This window comes from Podarcis muralis, chromosome 16, assembly GCF_964188315.1.
Source record: "Podarcis muralis chromosome 16, rPodMur119.hap1.1, whole genome shotgun sequence".
Lineage (NCBI taxonomy): Eukaryota > Metazoa > Chordata > Lepidosauria > Squamata > Lacertidae > Podarcis > Podarcis muralis.
The window spans coordinates 9,251,030-9,259,431 of record NC_135670.1 but is presented as its reverse complement, the minus strand read 5'-3'; the positions used below and the strand labels follow the sequence as shown (position 1 = coordinate 9,259,431).

The 8,402-nt window shown below is 53.0% G+C and overlaps 1 protein-coding gene and 1 long non-coding RNA gene across 4 annotated transcripts in view; one reads left to right on the top strand and one right to left on the bottom strand.

Moving 5' to 3' along the window:
- LOC144325793 (uncharacterized) overlaps positions 1–8,402 on the top strand; it is a 273,530-nt gene that overhangs the window by 59,548 nt on the left and 205,580 nt on the right. The gene's annotated exons all lie outside the window — the stretch shown is intronic.
- The window catches only part of ZBTB7B (zinc finger and BTB domain containing 7B), a 57,780-nt gene continuing 50,469 nt past the window's right edge, over positions 1,092–8,402 (bottom strand). For all 3 annotated transcript variants that reach the window (XM_028710292.2, XM_028710293.2, XM_077920088.1), the window contains exons 2-3: positions 5,874–6,864; positions 1,092–3,608 (exon numbers count right to left, since the gene is read on the bottom strand). In XM_028710292.2, the coding sequence (XP_028566125.2) occupies positions 3,125–3,608; positions 5,874–6,864 (1,475 nt within the window). In that variant the 3' untranslated portion in view covers positions 1,092–3,124. The remainder of the gene's footprint in view (positions 3,609–5,873; positions 6,865–8,402) is intronic.

Here is an 8,402-nt window from a genome sequence, read left to right as displayed (position 1 = left end):
GCCTGGATCCGGCCCAATCGCCTTCTAAATCCGGCCCGCGGACGGTCCAGGAATCAGCGTGTTTTCACATGAGTAGAATGTGTCCTTTTCTTTAAAATGCATCTCTGGGTTATTTGTGGGGCATAGGAATTCGTTCATTTTTTCTCCAAAATATAGTCCAGCCCCCCACAAGGTCTGAGGGACAGTGGACTGGCCCCCGCTGAAAAACTTTGCCGACCCCTGGGTCTACCAGCCTCCGAGGTGCTCCATCCCACTGTCAAAAAAGTTCTTCCTAAGATTTAGTCAGAATCTCGTTTCTTGCCATTCAAATCTACTGCTTAGCATCCTCCCCTCTGGATCCTGCGAACCCTGCGGCGTTTTGCTGGAGGTGCTACGTGGATATAATTATTACCCTCTCCCACACCCCCATGTGGAGGCCACAGCCAAAAAACATGGTCACCCCTCAGTAGAGGAAGGAGGAGTTTTGCTCACAGCATATTTTCCCGTCTAGTGAAGGAATTTGTGTAAGACGTGTGTATACACACAAACACACAGTGGGGCTTTTTTCTGGGGCTACGTAGGGGTCTGCATACGCCTAAAAATTTTGTCCATTGTACTTTTGTCCATTTACTGTATTTATTTCCCCTGATTTGAACTATAAAATGGTGATTTACTTGAGTCAAACTGAGAGTACAGTGGTACCTCGGGTTAAGTACTTAATTCGTTCCGGAGGTCCGTTCTTAACCTGAAACTATTCTTAACCTGTAGCACCGCTTTAGCTAATGGGGCCTCCTGCTGCTGCCGCGCCGCCAGAGCACGATTTCTGTTCCTGATTCCTGAAGCAAAGTTCTTAACCTGAAGCACTATTTCTGGGTTAGCGGAGTCTGTAACCTGAAGCGAATGTAACCCGAAGCGTATGTAACCCGAGGTACCACTGTACCCCTAAACATTGTTTTTAAGCAAAAAACCACCACACGCACAATGTGTCAGCCGGTCTAGTGGCACCTCCTGGCACAGGTAATGTAAACCCTCGTGTCGCGCGCAAGCCACCTCGCTCCACCTTTTGTGAGAGAATTTTTGTCCATGAAGGCACAGACACCAACGCAAGCCCAAAATTTCCCCTGCTTTCCTTTTTTTATTGTCAAGCAGCCTCAACGGACACCGGGAATACCAGCACATTAATAATAATTAATAAAAAAAAACAACACCAAATGAAATGGCGGGGAGGTGAACACCCGATCCGTCTTTTCCACATTCCCGCCCCCACAGCCATCCAGGAAAATATGCACATTTTTGCTAGCGGTCCCAGAGAAAGGCAATGGGGAGGGTGGTATTTTCATTCATCTCCAGCTGTCCCCACCCCCCACCCCATCACCAAATCGCTGCTGCAGGAAGAGTCTAAGGGGAGGGGGGGGCGTCTTCAAGACAGGGAAGACAGGGTGAGGTGTAGCTGAGGTATTGCAGGGTAAGGTGGAACAAGCGGGGGTTTTTTTTTTGCACTTCAAGTAGCTAGAAATTCAAGTTTAAACATACAGGCACTTTTTAAAAAACAAAGTCCGGGAAGACATGGGGCTCTCACCAGAGACCTGCCCTCCCTCTATTCACCCGAGGAGAGGCTCCCCCAAAACACACCTGCAGGGAGGGTGGGGGAAATTGGGACAGGGTTGGGGGTGGAAGGGAAAGCAGAGTTTGGGGAGGGGGGAATAATATATTACATCATCTCTTAAATATAGATTAAACTCTGTGCTAATACTCTAGGGACGGACTTTTCCCTGCGCTCCCCAAACGCCGCCTCTCTCCAACCCAACCCACCGGCTGTTTTGCCCCCTCCAGAGAGGTGATGGGGGGCGCGGAAATCTAAGGAATGTGCAAATGGGGGTGAGGGGGAACAAGTTAGACCTGACCCCTAACCACCATTGAGGAGTGTGCCAGTCCGAACCCTCCCCGCCCTCAAATCGCAGGCAAAAACCCTAGTGCAACGGTGGAGGAGGAAAATTAAAGTGGGGTGGGGGAGTGTCAACACAACGGGGTCATTGCCTTTTTGTGCAAAAGTCCACCGGACACCTGTTGCTGTGGAATGAAACTTCTGTGGGGAGGGTTTTTATAGGGGGGGGGTAACCCCAAGTTGATGGTCCGTCCCCCGCCAAGTGCTAAAACCTATCTTCTTGCAAGGAGTTCCGGGTCTTGGTGTGGAAGAGCTATGGGAATGTGGGTCAGAAGACTCGTTTTGGGGGCATCTTCCTACCCCAACTGAACAAGCTGGGGGCGACAACGCCGAGTTGCTGCTGGGACCAGCCCACTGCACTGTGCAAGGACGCCACCAGGAAGCCTCGAGGGCCGAGCGGGGCTCTCTGTGCAAAAAAGGAGGTGCAGTCGATATAGGGTGCAGGCACCGCCCCTGGGTGGTGTGGAAAAAAACACCCTCTGTTTTCCCTTCCCCACCATGCAAAGGTTGTGGGCCTCCCACTCACCCCCCTCTCTCAAAAAGCAGCTGCCTGTCTCAGGGCCCGGAATAATATAAAGATCTTCTTTTCTCTCTTCTGCCCCCTCAGAAATAAAATTCTCTGGAAAGCCAGAGGCAGGGATCAAACCTGGCACACTCCTCAAAAGCTCCTCAACCTGACATCCTCGCCTTAAGAAAAATAAATAAATCTAGTCATCCCCTCCTAGCCTCCCTAACATGGGGGTCAGAGCACCCCCCAAAAGTGCAGGGTCTGGGGGCCACCAACCACTCCCCCCTTCCCAAAGTTATATAATTCTCTTGTTTTCTTAGGGGGAAAAAATCAGGATTCCCTCCCACGCCCCCCCCCAAATAGCACTACCCCTATTTAATTGCTTATTTCATTGATCCTGAGCATATGAACCCTCTCCCGTGCTTTTCTGCCCTCCCACCACCCCAACCCCACCCCAACCCCACCTGCTTTGGTTCATAACTGCCCCGAACCCCTTTGAGGGGTCGCTAAAGGCACCAAATCAGTGCGCCAGGGAGGGGCGGGTCATAGTGCATCTCGTCTCCGTTGCCGCGGCAACAGAAAGGGTGGGGAAATAGTGCATCTCGGCCTGGACCACGGCCTAGTCCCCGGAGTCGCCGTGGCAACGGCCAAAGCAAAGAAGGCCTGAGGCCTAGTCTCGGGGAGGGGGGGCCCTACGCCGTTTCTGCCTCCGCCGTCGGCCCGTCGTCCGTCGCCATTCCCTCCTCGCGGCCTTCCTCCTCCTCGTCCTCGTCCTCCTCTTCTTTGATGTGAGGAGACAGGGCTTGCTGGGCGCGGGCCGGATCCCAGTAGCCGCGGGCGAGCGAGAGGCACTGCTCATCCGTCAGCCCGTTGGCCAAGTCGTGGTCGGCCAAGGGCGTCCCCGCGGCGGGCAAGGAGTTGGGCTCGGGATCGGGCCCACGGCGCCGGCGCCTGGTGCGCACCTCCAGGCAGTTCTGGCCCTTGAGGTGGCGCTGCAGGTGGTCGTCTTTGGCGAAGGCCTTGTGGCATAGGCAGCACTCGTAGGGACGGGCGCCCGTGTGCAGGTGCAGGTGGTTCTTCAGGTCGTAGCTGTGCAGGAAGCGGGCCGTGCAGTGCGGACACGAGTAGGGGCGCTCTCCCGTGTGCTTCCGCATGTGGATCTTGAGCTTGTCGTTCCTACGAGGGGGAAAGGGGGGGAGACAGGAGATGTGCGTCAGCAAGAGCTTAGGGAAACCTCTGCCCGCGGCCCCAGCAGCATCTTCTGCTTGTGGGCAACCTCAATTTCAAACAAGAGGGTTGCTAGTCCTTATGAAACGGAGAGGAGCCCAGCGGACCACACAGAATTAAGGCTGGGCGATATATTGTCCGAAACTGGTTTGAGGTACACATTGTGATACTGTTTCATAATTTTTGACCTGGCAATATATCAGACCCTATTTTCCAGGGACAGTCCCAGATTTACAAGAAGCCATCTTGGTTTCTGATTTGATTCCGGAACATCCTGCTTTTCCTTAGGAAGTCCCTATTTTCACTGGAGAAATGTTAAGAGGATATGGAGTTATCCAACCCCCAAGCCATCTAAAAGCAGACCTGTATAGTTTAAAAATGTTTAATGTTTTATTATGTTTTCATATATGTCGCTCAGAGTGGTTGGGGCATCATAGTCAGATGGGTGGGGTATAAATAGTAAGTACAGTGGTACCTCGGGTTACATACGCTTCAGGTTACAGACTCTGCTAACCCAGAAATAGTACCTTGGGTTAAGAACTTTGCTTCAGGATGAGAACAGAAATCGTGCGGTGGCAGCAGTGGGAGGCCCCATTAGCTAAAGTGGTGCTTCAGATTAAGAACAGTTTCAGGTTAAGAACGGACCTCCGGAACAAATTAAGTACTTAACCCGAGGTACCACTGTAGTAATAATAACAATAATAATAATAACAATAATAATAATACACCTCTATTTTCATCAGAGAAATGTTGAAGGATATTATATATTGCAAATCATGATTTGTGTGTCTGTGCACTATGCAAAAATCGCAATGCCTGAGCATTGGCCTTGCTAGCAGGGGCTGGTGGCAAATGGGGTACAAAAATAGGCAAATGGGGTACAAAAAAGCCCCCCCCCCCCCCCGCAGTAATTGCTCAGTTAGATAAATGCAGAATGGCCTCTAGAGGGAGCTCTAGGAAAGGAGAAGCTTCTTTGAAGCTTGGCTATAGGCAGGCTCCCTTGACTGCTACAGATGGAACAGTCCTCACTGCCTGTCTCTTCACCTGTCTCTTCGCTGCTGACAGTTCTAGCAGAGGGAGCACCACTTTGTGCAGGATTAAAAGGTACTGTTTATTTTAAACTTCTGTCCCCCCTTCTGCGCAGCTCGGGGTGGGGGACGACCAACACAGACATCTGGGATAGCTCAGACAGTACAGCATGAGACTCTTAATCTCAGGGTTGGGGGTTTGAGCCCCATGTTGTGCAAAATTGTTCCAGCACTGTAGGGAATTGGACCAGATATCCCTCGTCTCCTCTTCCAACTCTACAGATTCTATAATTATAATAAAACCAAGCCAGCATGGCTTAAAAAAACACTGGGCTGGATTCAGTAGAAGCCTGAGTCACTTAAGCCCACCAATTTCAATGGGTCTTCTCGGAGGGTGACCAATGCCCCGTTTACAAACAAAAAGGAAGGAAGCTGGGGCCAGCTTTTCAGCAGAAATGGGAGTGGTAAGGTTTTGCCTAGGCCCCATCTGCACTAGCCATTTAAAGCACTATGATAACACCTGTGGCTTCCCCCAAAGAATCATGGGAAGTGTAGTTTGCTAGGAGTGCTGAGAGTTCTTAGAATCATAGAACTGCAGAGTTGGAAGGCACCACGAAGGTCGCATCTAGTCCAACCCCCCAAAATGCAGGAGTCTTTTGCCCAATGTGAGATTAAGAGTCTCGTGCTATACCAAGGGAGCTGTTAGGAGACACACACCCGTTCCTCCCCCTGAGTGCTTTAACAACCAATCCCCTTTTCCCGGGAAATTTGGGATGTCTGGATGGAGAGACGCAGGTTGTGCGCATATAAAAATAAACCTCGGATGTACCCTCCCGAACAAAGATCCAGAGGCGCATCCATTAACTCCACCCGCTCAATGCCTCTCGCTGTATCTACCCCTGGGCATGCCAGCCCCCAGAAGGTTCCCTGCAAAGCAATGGGGCCTTCGGACAAAAGAGCCCCCTTCCCCTCTGATCTAGAACCTTTTCCTCCTCCTTTGCAAGGAGCTGTGTTTTCAACAACACGGCCAACAGCAAAAGAAGGAAGTTGTGGTATTTTCACCCCCCCTACACTCCCATGTGGTACAGTCTGTTCTCTCGCACCTGCCCCATCCTGCTGCTGGCATCAAGCCAGGCCGCAGCGGGCAGAGCGAGCCAGTTTCGAAAGAAAGGGGGGAAAGGCTCACCTCGTGAAGCGGACCCCGCAGACCTCGCAGGCGAAGGGCTTCTCCCCGGTGTGGGTGCGCATGTGGCGAGGCAGCTTGCCTGCGCCGTGGATGACCTTGTGGCAGACGGGGCACTCCTGGGGCATCTGCGAGCGCCGCTTGCGCACCAGCTTGTCCGGGGGGTCCAGGCCCAGGGACGGCCCTTCCGGGTTGAGGGCCCGCATGTAGGACATGATGTCGTGTTCGGTGGGCTCTTCGTCCGAGCCCAGGTCTTCCGGTGAGAGGCCGGGGGCGTACGGGTACGGGAAGGCGCGAGAGGGTGCCAGCACCTCGTCCTCGTGGGGGTGCGCGAGGACTGGCGCCGGAGAGGCCTGACTGGGGGGGCTCGGCCGCTCCTGCGTCCCCGTCGACGAGGGGGACGGCGAGGGCGACAGCTCGGCGAGGTGGTTGTTGAGGCGGGAGCCCTTGGCCTGCAGGAATTTGCGGATCTTCTTGCTGCGGCGGGGGGCCGGGTAGACGGGCGGCTCGGGCAGGTCACCCTCGGCGTTGGGAAGGGTGGCAAAGGCCTCCAGGTAGCGGTGGGCGCGCTCGCGGGCGGCGTCATCGGGGACGGGGGCTTCCAAGCCGTTTCCCTGCAGGATCTCGACGCAGGCCTTGATGACGCAGGGGATCTCAAGGAGGCGGGCGGCTCGCAGCACCTCTGCCAGGCTGCCCGTGCTGATGGTCAGGGTGGCAGTGTAGGCAAAGTCCAGCAGGGCGCCCAGCGCCTCGGCCCCCACGAAATCCAGCTCGCAGACGCCCATGCCGGGCCCCGCGAAGAGCCGCCGGAAGTAGCGGCTGGAGGCTGCCAGCACGGCCCGGTGGGTCCGGTACTCCGATCCCTGGGCCCGCAAGGTCACGTCGCAGAGAACCCCCCTCCGGCGCTGCTCGTTGAGGCTGCCCAGCAGGTCGCTGCTGTGTTCTGGGAAAGGGATCCCAATCAAGTCGTCTTCAGGGCTTCCCATTGCCTCACCTGCAAGAACAGGGGGACAGAGCAGGGATGTTAGCACCAGCCAATACAGGCAGCATTTAGGTTTTGTATTTAAAAGCCATTCAAAGCAAGGTGTTTGGGGACGGACAATCATTTATTTTGAGAAGTTTTGATCAATTAATCCTACAAGTTACAATCAATTCCTTAAACTCGCAGTCATTTACTAAGGCTAACAGAGGGTTGTGTTAGTCCTGTTTATATGCTGCTCTGCTCCATCCCATTATTTCCCTTGTTAATTTCGGAAAGTTTATTCTAATAGCCCTTAGCAGATCTTTCTTTGCGTCCTCGCATTGCCCACTGAACCAGCCTCGCTGATTTCCCTGTGTGCAGTTAGTGGCATTGGGCTTGGTTAAACAGGGTCTGGAGAGTGTGCTAATTTGTAGAAAATCCGAAACTGGGTCTGTTGAGGTGTTTATGAGGCGATGTTGCAGGTTCCTCATTAAATCACTCGCCAAGATTGATTGTATTTCGTCATTCAACATCAGAGACTATTTCACTCTTGATCTGCCCAAAGATTCACCAACTGCACACATTGTCTCTGTAGGAAACTGACAATCCAGGAAAGGAGCTAAAGAAACTAAAAGCGGGAAATGATCGCTTTCAGTTCTTACCATTTATACATTTCTTGCATTTAAACCCCACCATTTCCCCCCAGGTGGTGTACATGGTTCTCTTCAAACTGATCCCCAATATAACCCAGTGAGATAGGTTAGGCTGAACAGCAGTGGCTGGGCCTAGGTCACCCACAGTGAGCTTTGTGGCCAAGAGGGAGGGCCGCGACAGCTGCACCTCCAAGATGGAGGCGAGGTTTGAAGAAAGGCCTTCTTAGTGCAGGACTCACCTTTCCCGCCTGCCTCCCCTCCAAGCCTAAATCAAAAAGGGGTTGTGTTTTGCTCGCTTTCCTCTTCCCTCCCCATGCCTTTTCCTTGTGTGCCATGTCTTTCAGAGTGCAAGCATTGCAGTTGTCGTTTTCTTAACTGATCTTACGTAAGCTGCTCTTAGAACCTTTATCACAGAATCACGGAATAGCAGAAGGGATCTCCAGGGTCATCTAGACCAACCCCCTGAAATGCAGGAATTTTTTGGCCCGACACGGGACTCGAACCCACCACCCTGAGATGAAGAGTTTTACGTTCTCTACCGAATGAGGTGGGGGCGGGGGGAGACAGAGAAGACAACGTAGAAGCAATAAAGCAATAAAACCCAGGCCTCCTTCAGGGAAGATGGCAGACGTACGTGAAGAAACTCAGAAAAGAACAGACACACACGGAAAGGAAGTGTGCAGACTCCGAGAGAGCACAACACTGACTTCTTCTCAGAGCAGGAGGAAGTCCCTCGCCCCCAGACGGTGCAAAGGAGATCAGGGGCCTGATAGAGACAGGGTTAGAGGCAGATTCCTAGGAAAGATAGGGCAGTTCCCTCCTGCCGCCCACGACCCATGGCATTTGAGAGCCTCAAACCCTCCACTCTCAGGGCGCCCAAAGAGAGAGAGAGAAGACCCAGAGCGAAAGCTGCAGGGG